Here is a 22,299-nt window from a genome sequence, read left to right on the forward strand (position 1 = left end):
TATGCCATTTGAGGCAGGGAAAACAAAACAAACTGTAAACAAACAGGAACTCTGACCTTTTTTTTATTATCCAGTGTTTGTTCCAAACACTTGTTTTATTTTGCAAGCAACTCCCCCCTAAAGACCAGGCAGGCATCTAATAATCAACAGCACAGCTAGTTCTCTTTGTACAAACTGTTGTTGCCTTGTTTTGATCTCCTGGAATTTCCATTATTTTCATTCTCTTTTGTTTTTTTAAACTTTTTTTTCCAGCTCCGAAAAAACTGACATGCTCCATTAATAATAAGAGAGCTTTTCATTTTCTTTTTTTCCCCTCACGTCTCCTTTTGTGTATTTTATTATGTTGAAATGTTTGTGTTTGGACCACGAATGCATATGTTCTTAAACCGAGTAACTACACCCCATTTAGCATGATGCTTGACCCATAATTACAGTTGAATTTGCACGTGGTGTATAAATGGAACAAATGGAAAAACTTGGAGCTTTTCGAGTCATCGTCATCATCATCGCAGACACACACACACACACACACACACACACACACACACACACACACACACACACACACACACACACACACACACACGGCTTTCCCCAGAGCAAAGTGAAAATAAATACATAGATAAACAAACTCAGGGCCAAGTCATGTGGCCAAGTTGCCCGGGCCTCAGCTGATGATGATGGTGTCCGTGCCTCACTGCTTCACAGATTAACATTGTTATCAGCACAACTCTCTAATAAGGCTCTTTCCTATCTGCTTGATATTTATGATGGATAATGCCCATTTTCCATTTTCTTTTTTCCCTCCAATTTTTTCACTCATGATATTGCAGCTTTGAATTATTCTGTGCTAAAATTAATGAGAAACTAGATTTATGGGTTTCATTTGTTTGTCAATTCTAAAATTAATTGGGTGTTAATTTTAGCCATCCCCTCATCAGTGCCGGTCGCAAGCATGCGCGCATTACTTTGCATTCATTGTAGCCTTCCTCTCCTTTATTGTGGGTCACTAGTTTTGCATACATTAAAATAGCCCCGCGGCTCATTCTCTTGATTACTTTTGGAGATGCTGTGCATTTGGAAATTTACGCCTTTCCGTTACAATTATGAAAATTTTTGCATGGAATGACAGTGCATGTATAATAGCCATTACCCCCCCCCCCCCCTTATGTAGCTTTAGAGAGGAAAAAAAAGAAAAAGACAGCTCTTTTTTTCCCGCAAGTGGAAAATATCTTTTATTTGAAAAATAAGTGGGGGTGAATAACGTCAGCACATGGTTTATTTCAAATGGCATTTAATTTCGCCTGAGAATGTGTGTTTCTAATTGGTGTCTCAGAAGGGGAGTTGGTGCGAGCAGGGGCCTGTAGATGGAGTTGTGGCTGGCTGGGTCCCATCCCACAGTATTCCTCTTGCTCACTCCTTGTTTAGAAAATCCCATTATGGAGGGAGGTTGTGCCAGACTGGAAGGGTGAGCCAGGTCAACATCTGTCTGGAGGGAGAGGGGGGCCAGCTCAAGCTCCAGCCCAAAGAACAGGCCCTGTAGGCCGGGCCCAAGCTGCTCAGACAGGCCCCTGAGTGTGGGGGCGTTGTGACACACAACTGAACCGGCACAGGCCACAGTGTCAGATGACTCATTCAGTCATGCTTCTTGCGAGGGCTGAGAGGAAATGTAAACTATAATGCTCTTTGGAGTTTGCTTTGTGTTCTGGTACAGTTTTAGCTCCTCTTAGCCCCAAACTGCTGCTGCTGATGATAGTGAGCTACGAGCCTGTCCCTAAAAAAACTGATTTTGAAAGAGCAGTTCTCCTCACACCACTGTTTATTTTTTTAAATAATCCCATATCTAGATTATTATCTCACCTCTGCTCTGTAAATATTCTTTTGTGACAAGTTGTCAACCCCAATTTCCTATCTGTCAGCCTGAGTGTGTGTCCCCTTGGGTGTGTGTCTGCATCTTGTTTAGATGGGATCTCTGGAGACGCTGTGCATGTGTACCTGAGCGCATATAAACTCAGCCTGGCCTTCCTATTACATGCCTTAAATGCAGCACCATAAATCTGCATTTAGTTCCACTTTCACATTCTTTCATGATGAGGCCCAGTGTTTTAAAGGCATTTATTCTGCTTCATATAAATAATTAATCAGCCAAGTTAATTTGCTTCTGCCTGACTTGGTCAGCTTCATTAACTGCCCTGGAATTGGGGGGGTAGATGCATTGCAGCAATGAAGCCTGTGACCAGCACACAATAGCTGTAAATCATTCCACTGATTTGAGGAATTCAGGCACAGATATGCACCAGTGTCACTGGCACTTATCCCCAGAGAGACAGAGGGGGTGTGCTGGGATAGATGGCATGTCTGTCTGGCTTTTGTGTATCCAAAAACAAAACTGAGGACATATCTTGTAAGCAAATAGCTGTGTATTCACTGATTGCTGCTGCCATAATTTTACATAAAGCATGCAGTGGTGCTTAAAACTACTGCCAGTGTTTGTATTTTACCCTTTTCAGTTAGATTAAGTTATGAAAGTCAACATTTTTTTCCAATGCAAAAGGATTTATTTATATTCAGACCTGTGTTTTGGTGTTAATTGAGCACCCCTCAAGGATTTGACTGTTTTCGTTCAGCCTCAGATTGGATGTTTCTCATGGAGATCCTTTGGCAGGCCTCACACAGTCGCTCTGTTTCCCATTAAAAAGCCATTCTGCCGTGGTTCTTCAGGGAGCCATGCAAGTAAATATATCCATTTCCATAGAAAGTGTTTTGTTTTGGAGGTCCAGTGTTTTCTTGGGCTCCTCTGCTCTCACTCAACGCAGGTTGGGTTCCTCTACATGTGTGCCGAACCCCAACCTCTCCACCATGCCCCCCCGACGCTCTCCATATACCCTATACTGGAGAATACAAACAAAACCCACTTGCTTTTCTCCTGCCCGGTATGGACTTGTCATCTGTAAAGGATCTGCACTGGAAAAGACAAAACAAAGGAGCTGTTCATTACTGTGTTTAGAGGCAGCCTGTGAATGCGTGTGTGTGTTTGCCTCATTGCATATGCTACACGCAAACAAACAAGACACGGGGAAGCACAAACCAACAGGGAAACCTGCAACAAAAGTGAAATTGTGTGGGAAGAATATGACAGATGTTTATAGTTTGGCCCACAGTTGAAATGCGACCTCATTGCAGTGTGTTTTAACAGCTGCTTCTCTCTGTCTCTGTCCCTGTTTTCTCTTCTTCTGCGCCTTCTCTCAGGTTTTTAAGTCATGATGCAAGAATCTGGGACGGAGGCGACGAGCAACGGCCCAGCCAATGAGAATGGAGGAGCGAGCGTGGAGGGAGTACCCAGAGAGGGGCGACCAAAATGTGCCACGCCGTCAGCGGAAGTGACTGCAGCAGATTTCCTGCATCTCCAGCAGCACCAGGTAGACCATTCACACCTGTCTTCACTTTATTAAGCCATGTCAACAGCAGGCCGATCCGCCTCTTAAAGTGCCTCTTAATATTTAATTCCTCCTCAAAGTACATCTAGTTCATAAACACATTATTATTATTATTTATGTATACTGAGGCCCTTTTTGAATATTTAAAAGACGAGGAGTGCTCTTTCTGTGTGATTGTTTGGTTGCAAACGTGTTTATTGTAGCATGCAGCATCTGCATTTCCATCAAATATTTATTATGATGTTCTGACATATTTTAAGTATGTAGGTGCCACAGGATTTTGTAGACAGTTAAGGAACCGTGACATCCTATTGGATGACAGCGTTTTCCTCCGGCTCATTGTAAACACACCTCACACTCACAACTAATGCCACACTCTGCTGTACTAACCAATGAGGTGAGGAGACAGACGCCAGCGTTATCGTCAGTGAAGCCGAAACATTTTCACCATCTCAGACTTGAGGCAAACAGACAAGCTCTTTCTGTTGGTGTCAGCGTTATGTGTGGCACACGACACTGCGTTTAAAGAAACAACACTGAAAAGATCAGTGTGTCTTCTACTATCTTGGTCTTTGCGACAGCACAACTAGGGTTGTTGTCAGGAGCTGTTTGGTGATGATGCACGGCTCTGTGCCGTTGTCTGTTGTCACAGCGCATCCATCAGCATTTTTACAGGGAGGCAAACAAAGCTGTAGCATGGAACAAGAGGGAAATGGCATTGTAACACATAGAGCTGAGCAATAACTCAGTATTATCATTTATCATCTTTGAACACAATCATCACGGTGTTCTGATGCTGTGATATTTGGCTACTGATGAACAGTTCTGTTTTTCGGAAATGATGGGAACATTTTGATAATAGGACAAAATAGCTTAGATGTTTAAAGAGTCATTGCTTGGCATTTTAGGTGATGTTTAGACATAACATAAATTTTTTAAATTGTGAAATTTCAGACGTGTAGCTCAGGTTTCACTTCAGCAGTAAGATGACCAGGGCTTTTGCCAGGAACTTTGTAACACCAGCTATATGCACTTATAGCACTTTCCCCTCGCTATAATGCTAATTGCTGATCATGTGCTAGCACAGGCAGAACAGCAGGGGTACCAGTCTGTAGCTCTGCACACAGGAGAACAGAGATACTGGAGGATTTATTTCCCAGTACCACCCCGAAAGGGAAACTACCATGTATTAATATATCAGAAGGGATGTTTTAATCCATGTAAGCATTGAACAGGTCAAATTAAATGAAGTCATAACGTTTGCATGATTCTTTACTACAAATTTTAACTTGTTTAGCATTTATTTATGTGTAAAATCAGGAACAATAAGCCACTAATTTTACAGGAGCTTTTGGGCTTTGGACTGGCACAACCCTGTAAGGTCACTATTTGTCAGTAGTCATGTTTTTGAATTGTTTAAAAAAATGTTTGTTTTTTCCCTTTTTATTGTCGAGTATCGGTGTATGTAAATATAATTAATTGGTCAAACATACACTCAAAGCAAAATAATGCTTTAGGTGTCGTCATCTTAGAAGTGTGGTGCTTGTTTTGGTGCAAGATGCCCCTGTTAATTCCATTTCCTCTTTGTAAGTGGTAGGAGAAGTGTTGATTGTTCAGTAAGTACAAAGGATGAGTCAGTGTGTGTTCTGATTCTCAGCCTTAGTCTGTGAAGCCTTTAGGCCTCTCCAGATCATCCCCACTACCCCAGCTAGACCCCAGACCCCACCTCCCACCCATCTTTTTTCCAGCTCCGAACGAGCATGTCGTCAGTGAGAAAATCACAGCCATACTGAATTCATTACTGCAGTAGTCACACAAAACCATGGATAAAATTTCAATAACTGCAGGCCACAGTTGAGTAAACAGTTGCAGTGAAACTTAATTCCTGTTGACTTTTCCTTCAATCTTTGCCAGGGGCACATTCTGATTCGCTCTGCAAAGACAACAGGGTTACAACTTTGATAAATGCGAGGCAGGGGAGAGGGAGAGAACGGGCGAGAAAAATGTCATGGATGTGCACTTGACACCAACAAGGGATGGAAATAAAGCCTTCCCACTAGAATAGAGCCAGTCGTCCAAGCATGCTCCCTGTTTTCAAGTCGTCCAAAAAGAACTATTGCTCTCCAGCATCTGCCCTGGCATTTAAAGAAAGGAGAAACCAGCAACTCTCTCCATCCTGCTTCCATATATTGCGGAAACATTTTCTCTACTGTAGCAAATGCAGAAATAATTCCTGGTTCATGCCGTTTGAACAAATCCAGTGGTTAATTTGTGTGGCCCGCATGCAGGGAGGTGTATTAATTGTTGCCTGTGATAAATGACGCGCGGATGGGAACGAAGGACGAGATGTCTCACTCTCAGCTCCTGGCACTGGACTTTGATAGGCTACTCACCATGGTAGTGTTACTGGCAAGACAGGCAGGCAGTCTTTTTATTCTCCCATTAGCCTAGCCGAGGATTTTCCCTCACGCACCATGAACCATGTTAATTGTCCCCGGGGCATTACGATCTTCACTCAGTTACTCGATAACTTTTTACTTTTGTGACATTTCACAGTCGTTCTTTTAAGTTTTATTTGTGGCTTGCACTAATATGCCTCTAACTGACACACTGAGAGTTTTTTTTCCTGCGTTCTTTGTTCTCCACAACACATGCAAGGTGCCATTACCCCTTTAGGTGACGCAAAAATCAATCTAAAATGTTTTCAGACTCAAAGTGCAAATGTCTGAGAGTCCCTCGAGTGAGCCAGAACAACAAACCTGGCAGTGGCATATCATTTATTCTTATTAGGGAACATAACTATGAAAGACAGTCCTCATTAATAAAGATGGGGGATGAAATAATTGTAATCTGTTTGATCATCTTGATTCTGACAGGGGAATTCATCTTGTTGACTAGTCAGATTTGGGGGAAGTGGACCATAAGCTTGAATTAAGCATGTCTATTAGTAAGTCAAATATTTTTTTAGGGTGAAAAAGGTGTTGCGTTTCTTCTCTTTTTTCCCCAAGATGCTGTTGAAATTCAGCAGATTTCTCTATAGGAGGAACTCAATGTCCTGTCTGTTGTGTTGTAATAGTTAGACAACTGGGTGCCCTTGTAAACATTTGTTGTGCATCTTGTTGCTGTGCTCATTGTGTTCACTGTTACCCATGTATTATTAATAAATGTCTCTATTATAGCATGTGCAGTTTTTTTCTTTTCATAGCACATGTGTCTGCACCCCTGAACCACACTGTTTATTTGCTTTCTGTTTTTGTTTGTGTTGCAGAAGTTGTGGTTTTAACGTTATCCACATGAGGAAGTGAAGATACTGCAGGGGCGAAAATAAAACAAAAGCAATAGTATGAAAAAGTTTTGCAATAACCTGTTTTGTGATTTGTGATTTAAATGATTTTGCAACAGGAAACGGTGTTGTGCAGCTGTAGTTGTCACATAAATGCACGGTGACAGTAATATTCTCAAGGACACCCTGTTAGCTCTAGAGCTGCTGTCTTCACGATATTCACATTTCCTGTGATGTGTGGTCATTTTCAGCAAAGCATCTTGCCTGTTTAAACACACGAGTTACTCTTTCGCTCTAAATTTGGTTCGTGTGATGCAACTGTAGAGCATTAAATATTAATATCCTGTCCTTTAGAAGAGTCCTTTTAATAAACTTAGGCTGGTGTTCACACGAGAGAAAATACCTAAAACAATGATTAATAACTGCTTTTCTTTTATTGCATACACATCCATCTAACATACCCTGTCCAACAAGTGCTTTTAAAGATTTTCTACATATTGAAAGATAAGACCGGCTAGCTACTTCTTTCGTTTTCCTCCTCTCTGCCTGTGTGGTTGAGGTGTCTTTCGTGAGGTTGACGTCCATAACAGTGGCCACAGAAAGAGCTGAGTGGGCACACATCCTCTGCTTGCATAATGCAAATCATACACTGTCCCTTGTGGAGGCTTGTGAAGGTGGAACTGCAAATCTTAACTGTTCTCTGATGGCCAAGTGTTCTATGATTAGCCTTGCTCTCCCAGTACACACACACAGGCACGCACACACAGACGTGAATAGTATATATATGCTCACGTAGAATAGAGTTACAAAGGTCAGGCCTTTAAGTGTAGGACCTGCTGGTTTTGGCCGTCCAGTCCACATTATGGGCTAATGGTCAGACTGAGAGAGTTAACAGCACCAGGTCAGAGAGACCAGACCAGAGAGCATTTTCTGCCTCAGATCTCTGCTAATCGTATGCACTCTGCAGCAGAGCTGAGGGCAAAGAGAGAGCGTGCTATGCCCAGATTGAAATACATACACTTGGTTTACGTTACACGTTACACAAGAAGAACGCACCCTTATCGCTGCGCCTTTGAATTGAATTCCTGCCAGTATCTCTGTATTTGCTCTACAGCAGAATAAGATAGACGTGTGCAGTGCAATGCTGAATATTTCACATGAATGACAAAGCCGTCCTCTCTCTGTGTGTGTGTGTGCTTTTTGACCAATCGCTTCGCTGCAGTATAGTGGTTTCATGGTGTAGCGGTTTGTGCATCACACTGAAAGGACACTCCAACATCTCTAGCAGCTCTCACGTATCTTCATGTATACTGTTCATACTGTCACAGGAGGCCAAGCAAAGGCTCGGGCTTATTGGAAAATCTGGCACAGAGGATAACATCAGTGTTATGACACTGCATATTGCCCTAAATTGCTTATTGGTAAAATGATAGTGCTCGTCCAATTTGAATAATTTTATGGAATCCCTCACAGAACAGTTTAATTATGTTATCACACAACTGGCAACATCTGTCTTTATACCACAGCACATGACAGTTTTATTACAGGCTGAATTTCTTTGCTGGTTCTGGCAATTGATGTGTGATCTGATTAATAATCACACAGATGGAGGTGAAAATTGAACAGCAAAGCGTTGCTATGTGGAAAAAAGGGGAAATAATTATTAAAGGAAAAAAAGCAAACTCTCTGTCTCTGAAAATATCCTGACCATTTTTACAAACGCTCGCACTTCCCTCAGTGGAAGTATCTCTTTTTTAAATGCTTTTACACACATTTATAAATCTGAAAACAAAATGTGTTTAGTCTAGGTGCAACTTTTCATATCCTCTTGTCACCCAGGTTTTGTTAGTGAGCTTTCAAGAGGTAAACCACCCAGCACCTCATTTTTGGCTTGTGGATGCTTTCCAAAACAGCCTATGAACTCATCCATTTTGTTGAGTCTACCTCCAGCTGCTGCTGTCCGACTGACAAGAGATGAAGCGCAGGTTACATGTGTGCTGAAACCCAGAGTTTAAAATAGTTGACTGTTGCTTGGGTCGACATCCTGTTTACACACCCTGCCTATGTGGGCAGCAGGAGGGGGATTACAGGAGTTGTTTGACATTGTGGTAATCAGAATGGCCACACTTAGAAGCGCACACACATTCAAACACACTCGCTCGTCTTTCCCTGTAGCTCAGCACAAAAATATGCTTTTTTGAGTTTTTTTAAAAAATTTTTTACACCCACATAAAATAAAACATGTTAATGGAGCCATGTCAAAAGTTGATTCATGGTAAATAATTAAATTTTCACAAAGTTTTTTGCATGTGTTGGGCCTTTAAAATTGCTATTAGCAAAGAAAAAGACAAAGAATTAAATATATATATATAAACTTAAAAAAATAAATGACATACACTGAAAAAAATGTTACTTTGAATCAAATTACTCTAATGTGTTACAACTAAATTTATTAGTTTTACTCAGACTATAATTCTGATTTAATAAAAACTGTAACTGTGTATTTAAAATAAGCCAAAAATATTTATTTTTCCAGAATCATAAATGTACATTGAAACAAACTAAAAATATCATTTTCCGAGTACATTTGTTCTTTGGACTCTTCGGGCACTGTAATTTTGTTACTTCCAATTTTATTAAGTTCTTTCAACTTTTTAGTCAGTGTAATAAAATAGAGTTTCTACTGATACATAATTGACAATTGGTTTCTTATGTCCTTGTTCAAAATGTTACTTATTTTTATTTTTACTCCACAGAATTCACTATAAAACAAAAGCGAGAGCTGATTTCTCTAAAGTAAAACCAAGGTTTTGTCACAATCAACTTGTTAGAAATACAAATAAATTCTTCTTTGAAGGACCAGATTTATTATGGTATGTTTTAAAAAAAAAAAAAAAGGAAGAAAAAAAAGCTCCCTATTATGTACAAAAAATTACAATAAAAATTACAAAATAAAGCAATGAAGACTTCAGTTCTATTTACACAACAGCTGATAAAGAGAAAGAAAAACAAAAAACGAAAAACAGACCAGATGAAATGAAGCAAAACTGATTTCCCTACCCAGCCTCCACCCACCCTCACCAAACCCCTCTTTTTAAAACCTTTTCACCTTTAAAACACGAGATAGGTAATGCAACAGCCATTAACATTAACAATGTTTCTAACACTGTGCAAACAGTGGCTACTTAAATAAAATGAATATGACAGACAGAAAAATCAGATACTGTGGTTCTAATTTCTAATTTCTCTCATATTAAAGTCTGTTCCTTCCCAATACAATCTAACAGAAATCCCTTACACTTCCCTGGAGTGTATCTGAATACAAATGAGCTATAAAAGACAAACAAAAAAAACACAGAGTCCACTTGTCTCTTTGGCTGATCTGATGCTTAGAGCTTGACACTGACACTACAGACTACAGGCTTTTTGTTGATTTTTTTCCATGGTAAGTGATTTTTAATTTAGTTAACGTTAAATAAACACCTTCAACCCAGAAATCCCAGTTTTCTGTTGCAACAATGTAAAGCTTCAGTTCAACTAAATGACACAGAAGCTTCACTTTTCTCAGTGTAGACAAGAGAACCAGTTTCTCTTATCACTGGTATTCTTATACATTTAGTAATTTAATGGTGAAGATATTCATCCATGCCATAAAAACGCCAGAAAGCCTTTTTATACTTTTCCAGATTTTATAGGTAAGAGCTGGTGTTAGTACAGGCTGTTTTCTAAACATTTTTCCTATAATTCATCAGGTTTTGTGTTTGCATCTGTACAAGGAAGACAGGGTTGGGATTAATTAATCAGCAAACCTCTAAACTGAATGACCAAATAGGTTTCTTTTTTATAACATGTTAGCAAGATAATGTTGAAAGTGTCTGATTCAGAAGTGTTAGCGGTGTTACTGACAAGCTGGATGTAAACCTGGGTTTTGGACTAAACAGATGGCCGAATAGTACCACGATCCTAACCAGATTTATGATATTAATTGGGTGCATCCTCAGTCTTTAGTTGAAACACACTGTTTGTCCTAGTGGAAAAATTGTGGAATGTTGTCAAGGAAGTGTGGATGTACAAATGCCTCCCATGTAAATGATGCAAGTGTATGCTGGTATCATTAGGAAGAGTGAAGTGGCTCTCATTGTGTGGTGCCCGCATCATCTTTGATGGCCATGGTGTGCGTGTTTGTGCTGAAGTGGGCAACTCTAAACTTTGAGCAGGTGTCTGAAGCAGCTGGCTGGAGGCAGACAGGGAAACACGTCTGCATAGGTTCAGTATTAAATGGCTTAGAGAGAGAGAGAAGCCTCGGCTAGCCAGAGGACTAATGCATCCTCAATGTTTTATTTAAAGTAGTGCCAGCAACAGCTTCTGAATGCTCCACATCAACATGTACACACAAATCATTGCACACGGAAACACGTGCGCACACACACACACATTCAGGCAAACAGAGTAATTTAGCACTGTTTAGCTGAACAACTTGTGTGTTTAGTGTTGTAAATAAGTAACCGTTTTAACAGGGCCTCAGGAGGCTGTGGTTGGGAAAGTACACGCTCAGACATGACTAGCTTTAATGGCCATTGTCAAAACACAGTTTAAACAAAACCCTTTCTTCACCCGATTGGAATGTTTACATTTAGTTGAATAATAATCCCGTTTTAAGGAGATGCTGTTCTTTAAGGATATCCAATCTGACCCAATTTATTAGGGATAGACTTAAGGATGCACAATTCCTCATGGGAAAACATTCAAGCGCAGTGCCTATTCATTTTTAATGAGAGCACTACTTTAAAAACTTCATAGAATTAATATGTATCAGTGAAGTCTTTCCTGTGCAGAAAACTTCAGGGTAATTAATATTCATAGCCTGTGCTTGTTAACACCCCCAATGCTTGTGCAATGTAGATCCAATTAACATAGAATGGACCCTAAGGATTTGGGCAGATAAGGGTTAAATGAGCTATTGAAATTGAAACCGGGACTCTCCCCTTTTAAAACACTTATTTGTTCCAATAATCCTTGTTGCAGATTAAGGCATTTTTTGGGTGTGCAAAAGATGTCTCTACAAAGGTAGAGTTGCCTCAGATAGAGTCTGTATGTGCATGAAAAATATTGATGCACGTGCATGTATGGATGCATGTTTAAGTGCATGTGCATGTGGAGGTGTGTACACGACACATGCGAGCACGTGCACTTGCTTGTATACATGTATGCATAGGGGGCATCCCCTTACACAGCCGGGCTAATGTGAAAAGCCTGTAGTGAGCCTGACTTTTATATCTTATTCATAATCTCTTGGCACAGTGCGGGTAATAGACAGCAGTGTTCACCCTTGGCATCTGGCTTCAAGTCCTGGTTATGCTGGGTGACAGAGGAGGAAGTTCTAGAGTTCTAACAGTAGCTAGGTGATTGCACAGTAGCAAAATTCCACCTGCTGCCATTTGTTGGCACACAGACTGCAGATATTGCTCCCTGGAGTACCCTGAAACAACTGTGCTTCCCAAGGACTCAGTATTTAAGACCAAGTCTAAGCTAAATGATAGGAGGTAAGAAGGATATTCATGGCTTAAAAAGAAGTGAGCGCAGAGACCGTTCATTACCTTAACCTCTTAAAGTTTTGCTTTATTTTCACCAAAGTTAATATGACGACCTGAAAAAATCATGCCAGGGAAAAATTATCAGTGAAGCAGAACGAGCACAGATGTGTTTACATTGAGGAAAAGAAACTCAACTACAACTATAATCTGCTTTTAACTACATGAAGTTAAGCTAGGAGATTTGTTTCTTTTAACTGGACAAGATATTTTGGCTTTAAATCTGTAGCGTGGTTTGGGACCCAGAACCCTAATGATGACATGATCAAGGTTGATTCGTCAGATGTTTGGAACGTTGCCGTCAGAGCCACAATCCAACTGTTTTCACAGGTTGTGATATAGTCATCATGACAAGAAGACTGACCTTTATAATAGATAGATAGATAGATAGATGTAACCTTTCAGTCAGTACAGCACCAGTGCACAGTGTATACTCCTTGTTTCTGTTATATGTTAAAAAAGTTGACAGCCATGTTTTTTGCACGGAGGGTAAAATATGATAAACTACCAGTTCTGATGATCAAATGAGCCTTCATTGAAGCAAATATCTATGGACAGCCACACCATGTATAGGTCTCTTGGAGTAAATTTGATTGTTTGACATGTATTCACCCATCAAAGTGTGTATGAGTGATTAATAACAACCCCCTGTGCACGTTCAGCGGTGACATGGCCTCTATTTGAGAGAAAAATGGTACAGGCCGGTATTCACTGGTGAATAGCTGTGTACCATTTAGAGAATGAAATGGCATGATGGGATGTCTTGTCATAAATAAAAGTGATGGCACCTCGGCATCCTGTGAATGACATGTGCCATAAATACTTAGCCAGGCCAGAGACAATGGTTCAAATAAATCCTCGCACAGACCTTTTCTCTCTATAAAGAAAGATATATATTATTTAAGTGAACTATGAAAACAAATGTTTTTTCCCTCCCTAGCTGGTGACAGAGAGACCTCCAGGACAATGGGTGCTGCACCCTCTCTGTGGTCTCTGATACGCTGTTGTTATTTGCTTGTTTACAATCTTTGACATGATGTAATGGGATGGCTGTGAAAGTACTAGCCAGTAAATGGCACAGAAAATAAGACAGTCCTTTATGTCTCCCTCCTCTGCTTTTTTTCTTTGCTCCCTCCCTTTCCCCCCCTTGTTTTTCCCTGCAAACGGGAAATATGTTCTGCATTTGACTGAAGGAACATGAGCCTTGAATATAAGTGACTGTTTTTTGCATTAGGTACTCCCTGGAGGTAGGGGGAGAAAATATCATGTCCCTGCGTGAAATGTGAATGTGAAATCTAGCAGAAAGAAATATTTATGACCATTTTCTGCTTGATTAGAGCTGGATGACATGCCTTAGGAGACAGTGAGTGGACAAAAGGCAGCAGCACTGCTTCTGGGCAGATGTTAAAGAAAGAGTTGTTTAAGGAGGACACCGTTCTGTCCGTGGACTGTCTGTGGGTGGGATGGGGGGTTTCGGTTGAAGCATGGCAGGGGAAATTGAGTAAGGCCAACAGGAGCGTACTGAGAAGCCCATGATCCATCACGGGTCTTGTTCTCACTGACACGAGGAACACAAGTAATTTCTCTCAGATGGCCAAGCTAAGTGTAAAACCTAAAACAATAGTGTAACTGTGGTTCATTGAGAAACAGAACTAAACACGAGCATGATTTAGATGGCTTGGCACCCATGCACGCTTTAATGTGTCAGTTACACATTTAACTCCTGGCAACAATTTATTAATCCATTTAGGTGAGCTGGGATTTAGTCCAAGGCACAGTCAACTGTTTGACATTACTGCCGTGTTAGACAGACATGTGAGTTTGGCTTTACTGCTACTGTCCAATTCTTTAAATCAGAATGCCTGAAACTAGTAACCTTGACTCAGGTCTCAGTGCATGTTGTGCACTAAAACTCTGATCTGGATTCTGTACTCTTAAACACCAAAGCTGTTTTAATTCACGGATTCACATGTAAAACCCCCTGTTATTTAAAAATATATATTTTTAACCAGGTTAACTTGTAACATTGACATATTTGGAAGTCTTGATCAAAACTGCACTTCTTTTCATTTAAAGTAAATAAAAATCTATCTAGCCACTGGGGCTGTGCGATATGACCAAAATCTCATATCCCGATATAAGAATTCTGTCGTCCCGATAACGATGTAAATCACAAAAATGTAACATTTACTGTAAATTCTGTGAATCTCGTGCAGCTCGACTTGCGGGAAGTGTTTCCTGCTGCGCGTCCTTTACCCGGAGTCGAGTGTTTTAACCGATGCATGAAACTATACATTTGTAGACATAGGTTGTAACGGCCGCCGTTTTCTTTGTGAGTATTTATTACACGGCGTGCTGCGGGGAAAAGCCTGTTCTAACATTTGAGTCTAAGGTTTATTTTTTAGCACCTGAAGGCTCTTTTTGACTTCTCATCCGTAAATAATCTGCTCTTTCACGTGATTCAGTTTATTTTGAAAAGTCTCAACAGGATCTTGAGCTTTATTGTGAAAGGTTTATGTGGTACATAAACAAGCGGACACGCGATGCTGTTACCGTCGTTGTTGCTAACGACAATGCATAAAAACAGGCGCTTGTCCTTCCGTAGTGTGGTTATATTAAATATAAGAGAAAGTGAGAACTTTAAGAAATTAATATAGCCACTACAGTGACCATCAAAACGATGAAAAAATATTACCGTAAACAGATTATTTTGCGACACCACGAAACAAACGATAGCGTAAAATGAAACGATAGACGTTTATATATCGTCGTCCGATATATATCGTTATATCGAACAGCCCTACTAGCCACTGATGGAGCCCCCACAAGTTCCATTTGTTTCATCTGTAAATATCAATAGAGCAAAAACAACCACTCACAAAATAAAAAGATGTATTTGGGAGAATTTTAAAGAGGGCCTTCTTCACCAAGGGTCACATGGCCTGACAGGCTTCCAGCATGTTGTTTGATGCAGTTGGTTACGGCGCTTTTGTAGATCATATGTCAGTTGTTACTCCAAACAGAAATAAGAGATATTTTTTAAATCGCATGTGTGCTGTAGTTGATTTGAAATTTAAACACACAGTGAAAGGACTGTACATCAAAAGCAGTCTTTTATGGGAAACCTTAGGCAGTAGTGAAATTTTAGCTATCGTTATTTTGCATATTACATTATTTTATTCTGTTTGTTCCTTTTCAAAAGCTAAAGTGCCACTTTAAATCTTTGTATTGTGTGGGAATATATCAAATAATGTGGTTTTGTCTCCACAGTGGCATATTTTATATTCAGTACATTATATTAGCATGCAAGAACTTACAGCAAGACTTCTGGCTATTTTGTTAAATATCAAAAAACCTCAGTGCTCCTCCTTTATGACACTGTAAGTAGTTTGATTGTGTGTTAGCATGTGTCATCAAACAAAAGGTGGCCAATATATGACACAACTTCCTGGGTGATAAAGGCTGACAGAGTTGTGTAATGTTTTTGGTAATTAACCCACACACTCAGTATTTCTGTTCCAGGAAAGAGAGAGAAGCATTTCTGTTTGGCAGCGCATCAGGACAAGTGCCAACATATAAATAATCAGTTAATTACAGTATTGACGCAATTGTCTTGGTTGCACAAGCAACTCATCTCTGGCAGCATATTGATTGTGTTTAGATGAAGCCCGTGACAGGGGAGATGCTTCCCCCTCTTAAAGCCATTTCCAATGGATCACAGAAGTACAAAATTGAGAGTATGATTAATTTTTCAATTTCTCTCTGCGGATATCTAATAATTGTGCCCATAGATAGCCAAGGGCTCTTATTAAACATTAACATGCAAAAGAAAAGTTAGAATCAGAAAGATGGTATTTTGGATTGAATAATGTAAAATATCTGTAGGGCAACAGAGAAAGAAGCAAACTATTCCAGGTTTATTCTTCAAATGTTTTCCACCACTGCAATGCCTCCTCCTAATTACTGAGCTCTTATCTGCACACTCGACACTATATTTATTTTTTCCTCATTGCTAAATGCAAATTTCTTTAACCTTTTAATAACATGTACATGTCAGTAATTTTTAAAAGCTATCATTAGAAATGTCATTTGGACTCGGCTAGGATTGTGTTTTTAATTGGTATGTAACTCCACTGGACAGACAAGTTTTTATTTTTAATTCAAGTTTCTGATAATTAATGCAAGACTTTCCCCAACATATTAAATGTTTGGCTCTTTGATCTGCTAAAGGGAGTGTTGGTGAGGCGCGCGGCATCTTATTAGAATACATCAGCATGTTATCTCCTTGCTTTGCAGCAGAGAGACACTTTGCCTTTAAGAAGTGGCACCTTACAGGAGGTTCCACCTTCAGGTCTCGTTCTGTCTCCTTCTGTCTCTCTGTGTTTCTCCCCGTGCTGTCTCCATCACTTTGCTCACTTCCAAATAATATCATCATCATCTCAGATAGCTGTGGCACAGGAGAACTGCATTTGTTGATCAGATCTGGCTCGGCTGACGCCTCCTCTCCTCAAGTACGGGGATGTGCGTGTAATGCTTGCCTGAACCCGGCCGTCGGCGGATGATTGAGTGATTCTGCCTGTCAAAGAACAAGATAACCGCATCAGTAAATACTCTCCACTCCGCGGCCCCTCACCAACGTCCCACCACTAGCGGGAACAGAGGTTCTCTTCACACACATTTCCAGCTCGTTGTTATACATGTATACACTGTCCTTGAGTTCATCCACTCATTGTCTAAGGCTACGTTCACACTGCAGGGGAAAGCGCATCAAATTTTTTTGACCCTATGTGACCCATATCCGATCATGGTATGACAGTGTGAACGGCACAAATCCGATATTTTCAAATCCGATCTGGGTCACTTTCGTATGTGGTACTGAATCCGATACGTATCCGATGTTTTAGAAAGCGACTGCTGTTTGAACGGTCATGTCGCATTAAATCCATCTTTTACGTCACTGACACAAGACAGACGCCAATTATCAGCGCCGGAGAAGACATCGCAAACGCTTCCTGGCCATCCAGTGTAGATGTCAGTGAAACTGTTGGGAAGACAACGTTGGAGAAACGTGAGCATGTTATTTGTACTGTATAATCTGCAGATTCTGACAGAAATCTGTGACTATCCTTTGAAGCACCGCTCCTCTAAAACAGCAATAAGGATAATTATTAGGTTATCTACATTATTATGTAAATAACAAAATAACTTAAAGCAAAAATTGGGAAACGTAAAGTCCGAAGTCTTTATATTAAGGGCCATCAGTCAAACAATATTGTTTGCTCTGGGTCTAAACAGAGCGCGTTGTGTGTGACGTCTTCTTTTGCGCATGCGGCCGCTTTGAGGGTTCACACTAGAGCGCGTTTGCTGTCGCATTTTATTTGTAGTGTGAACAAGCAGACAAAAAAATCGGATTTGATCAAAAAATCTGAATTGAGCATTAAGACCTGCAGTGTGAGCGTAGCCCAATAGAGCTTTGAAGGAGTCACACAAAAGAGAATTTCCTATTTTAACACATAAACAGATTATTGCAGCCCTCTGCCTCTCCAAGGGGACTTCTAACTCAGGTTACAGTTAGTTTTTCTTGTCATTTTGATGAGGTCTCTAGCCAGTATCACACCACCAGATTCCGGTTTCACAGTGTGATCTTTTGATAGCCCCCCTCTCTTCAAAGCATCACCAGCATTGAAGATGGATTGAATTAGCGATTTGTGGTGCATTTATCTCGATCTGAGAGTAATTTAGTGCTCTCTGTCTTAGCACTCAAGCTCAATGAAAACAATAAATGGTGTCCTTATCTTCCAGAGTGAAATCAAGATAGGCACAGGAGGCTGTGAGTTATTTGTGGTTGATTTGGAAAGAAGGAGGGACAGGAAATGGACACCCCTCTCACATTACCTCTCACCATAGAGCAGGAGAGAGGTAGAGAGACGTTTTTTAATCAGCAGAAAGCTGTGCTTCTAATGTAAAAGTGTCAAAGATGTGCCTTAGCCCTGCAATGAGTGAAATCTGGTCAAGCCTTGTGTTAAATTGAAAACGGGGCCGCTGGGATTTGAAGGTGAGGGGACAGGGAGCAGCATCCTGGTCAATTATCACAATCTCCTATGCTCTTGAGGCCTTCGCTCCTTTATTTGGCTCCACTACACAACCAGGATCACAAAGAAATATAGTAAAAAAACAAAAACTAAACAGTTACAGAGTACATTATTGATCAGAAGTGGCTGTTTTTTAACATTACATTTGACTTTCTGTACTCAACTCCCAGATGATAGCCCATTTTTGGCATTGCATTGCATTTCAGCTGCAGGTGAGTCCAAGTCCTGGTTGGCTCATAATGGGAGAAAAAAGTTGCCGTTTGTACCTGTAACAGCCCGTGCCTTGCCTGTCAGAGCATCACGCTTAATACTCACTACAGCTGCAGGTCCAGGCATATCCCAGCAGCCTCTCTGGCTGGAGAGAAGAAGGTTCACTTCCTGGCAGCTTCTGCCTTTTCGCTGACTTGCCACAAGTAAAAGAAAAGAAAAGAAAATTAAGCTAGAGAAGGAAAAAATGTACCACCGCTCTGTTTATACGTGCATGTGTGCAGTCTATTTTAACCACCTGAGCAGGAGCCAGAAAGCCAGCACTTGCCCCATATTTTCACCAGATGTTGAGGAGGGGAAGGAAAGCCTCAAAAGAGTCTTGCAATCAAAATAATTATCTTTATGGGTGGATGTTTACAAAGTGTTAATGTGATATTCTGCAGGCAGGCTAAACTGAGCCTGCTCTTTGATAAATGCCCTTGTCTATTAAAAGACCAACACTTCTGCTTTATATAGGCGCAGTGCAGTTTATAAATGTCTTTACAGCTTTCTTTTAGAAGAAGGGGAGAATATCTAAAGTGAGCCATGATTCTCCTCCTCTGTCTCACCTCCCCCCTTCCTCCTGCTGTGAATCATAGCAGACGGTACAGACATGAGTGGATGCGGCCTCCTTGATAGACAGTCAAAGAAGCAGCTGCAATGATTTGTAGCCACGGGGCAACAGTACTGCTGTAACCTGTCCTCTCGCAGCACATATGACACGGAGGCATACTGTAAGTAGAAGCGCCTCAGCAGATTTTCATCATAATTCATATTCCACAAGATCAAATTGTGATTTCTAATTTGATTCTTTTTTTAAACCCTTTATTTATCACCTGATTGGGCAAAGCAAATTGAAATTTACACTATGTAGGCTGACATCTAATAGAATTCCCACATTTTGCTTCGGGGGAGTTTGTTTTTAGAGCATATTAGCTTTGCCGCATTGTAGCTTGACAGACGTTTTCTCTCAGGAGTCGATGTTTAATTTGAATAATCACAAAAAGTGTGTTAGTTTGGTTTGCAGGGACATCAGTGTCCCAGATGAATAAAGAAGTAAATGAGGGGAAGAAAACAGGTAATTATGCTGAACCAGTAAATGAATGACCCACTGACCCTCAATCCTAATTGATTTTGTACAGACAAATTGTTTTCTTTAATTTTCTTTCTCTATCGCCCATTTTGATATGTTTTTGTTAGCTGTCTTTTAGTTAGCTTTATTTAGATGTAATTAATTGGGTATGTGAATCAAGAATCAAATACTAGAAACAGGGAGGGAGGGAAGCTGTGTCTCCTCCATTTACCAGCAGGGCAATTATACTTGGCAGCTCGTACTTTGTGAAATGATGTCATATCTTGGAAGAAGAGCAAAGACTTCACCTCCCTCCAGAGTCGTTTTTCCAACAATGTTATTTGTTTGTTTACTCTTTAAAAATCATACGTGCATAACATTAACATATAGTTGGCTATGTGATGGAATAGTGCGACTTCTAGATACACAAATTATGCAAATTACAAAGTGGAGGGGGAAAAAAAAGAAAGAAGTGTGCAGCAGATGTGTATATTTCAGAAATCGCTCTGTTCTGAGAGCGCCTGCCCTGGGTCAGGCCATCAGCCTCACAATCCCTCGCAAATATGTGGCGGTCATTGAGTGTACGCCAAGTTACAGTGTAACAATACAGGCACAAGTGGACCGTCTGGGTGATGACATGTGCTACTTTGCATGTAAATTCTTTAGTGATTCACCTCCAAGTGAACCCACTGAGAGCGATTCTGGCGCTGGCTTAAAGACAGAGGTGTGTTTTTATGACTAGGTGAGGCATGTCCTCTCCAAGGCCCTCAAGCACTGTATCCCTCTACCCTCCCCTTTAATCACTGTAGCAACTGCTCTCATAAACTCCATGAGCTGTGTATTAGTGTGCATGTTTGGAAGCCTGTTTGTGTGCGCGCGCGTGTGTCTGAATGTCCTGTGTATGTGTCCGTGAGCATGTGCCCTTCCTTGTTACCCCATTTTTAAACTTAATCAGCAAAAATAAAGCCATTGTAAGCTAGCTCATATTAAAGAGGTGATTATTGGTAATAAATACTTTTTATACATACTTATTACAGAGGCAGTTTTCTTCTTGCGCTTAATGAGAGTAATTTGATTTGCTTGAGAGATTACAGTTTCCTAGAATTAATGCGGCAGTCCCCATTCCAAGATAGAGTGAGATCTAAGATTCTTCACAGGTCGTGTGCTGCTAGATGCACCCCTCTCACATAGCAGCTAATGGAGTTGAACAGCAGTCTGTCATCCCCCCGCCCACCACCCCAGCAGCTCTATAGCCCACATGCCCTTGGTTCCTGCAGTGCTTGTTGTTTTGGCTACTTCTGCCTCCTGCATTTTACTTCTTATGCATGCCAGCCACTACTAAGTAGCTCTCTCTGAAAAACAGGAGGCTAGTGATTTATCGTATATATGCAATGCTCACTCATCAATGAAAATCCAACATCTGGCAAAAATTATTCACCCAATTGCACTAATTCAAATGATGCTCCAGTTGCATCAAGAACCTTTTTTTTTAAACCCATAGTTTTTCTCCTCGTCTGTTTCCTCAGTTTGACTTTGTTTAATATTTCCATCACATGTTTATGTAAGCCCTTCAAGCTTAGTGCATAACTTAATTTGAGTTGTGATCATCTTCTCTTGCGACATTTATTGAAGCCAGCAGCCTGCAGGTTTCAGCGCCTAAGGCTGAAGGTGGCTCAGGCAGATTGAGGGCGACCAATTCTGTCACCACATTGCACTCTGCATGTTAATTAAGTTTAAGATGGTTGAGGAAAGTGCTTACACTGAAAGCAATGAAATGACTTGTTAGTCCATAAACACTCCAAAAAAGGATCAAGTGAAAGAGAATTTGTAAACCAGAGTTGTGAGCTGGGAACTAGATGCTCCTTTGGCCAGCATGGGTGATCGGTCTTATCTTTAGTGATACACAAGTGCATCTAAGATTTGTAGATTCAAATTAAAATCACCAGAGGTTAGTTGTTACCTTAAAGGTGAAGGAAACTCTAAACCCTCATTTAATTAAGCAAAGAAAAAGAAAAGAAAGAAATGTTGGTGCTGTAGAGCTTGCCAACTTTGAAATAGCACCAAACATTCTGTAATTTCCTGGTTTAAATGCTCGGCCCTGAAGAATCGTCAGTTGTTTTCTCTCAGTTCTGAATAGATAGCTCTACTGGGTTTCAGTATAGTTGTATGACCTCCAGGTTCATTAATCAGCTAGTTTACATTGGAAGGTTGCAGGCAGATACTTTTAGGTCCTGCGGTTAATGCGGACGGGCCTCTGTGAATCAGTTTTGTTCCAGCTCATCTCGCAGACGCGCAATCAGTTTGGGATCTGTTGAGTGTAGAGGCTCGGTTCATGCCTTGATTTTTCTTTGTCATGTTCCTCAAGCTGTTCCTGATGGCAGCCGCCTACAGCACATTATTCTTCTGGGTTAGGCTCCAGCCATGAGGGGAAATGGTGTTTGGTTGGCAACAGCGTTAAGGTGAGTGGTATATGTCAAAGTGACAACCACGTGAGTAACAGCTTATGATTTCCCAGCATAGCATTGTATTCTAACAGGCTGATTAACGTTTCACTTCACTTGGTAGCGGTATTAATGAT

At 40.6% G+C, this 22,299-nt stretch overlaps 1 protein-coding gene across 12 annotated transcripts in view; it reads left to right on the plus strand.

Annotated features, from left to right (window-relative positions):
• foxp1b (forkhead box P1b) overlaps positions 1-22,299 on the plus strand; it is a 149,314-nt gene that overhangs the window by 64,662 nt on the left and 62,353 nt on the right. For all 12 annotated transcript variants that reach the window (XM_084927551.1, XM_084927553.1, XM_084927555.1 and 9 more), the window contains one exon: positions 3,250-3,419. In XM_084927551.1, the coding sequence (XP_084783677.1) occupies positions 3,261-3,419 (159 nt within the window). In that variant the 5' untranslated portion in view covers positions 3,250-3,260. The remainder of the gene's footprint in view (positions 1-3,249; positions 3,420-22,299) is intronic.

This window comes from Perissodus microlepis, chromosome 5 (assembly GCF_051167445.1).
Source record: "Perissodus microlepis isolate ML-2025 ecotype Zambia chromosome 5, ASM5116744v1, whole genome shotgun sequence".
NCBI classification, from domain to species: Eukaryota; Metazoa; Chordata; class Actinopteri; order Cichliformes; family Cichlidae; genus Perissodus; species Perissodus microlepis.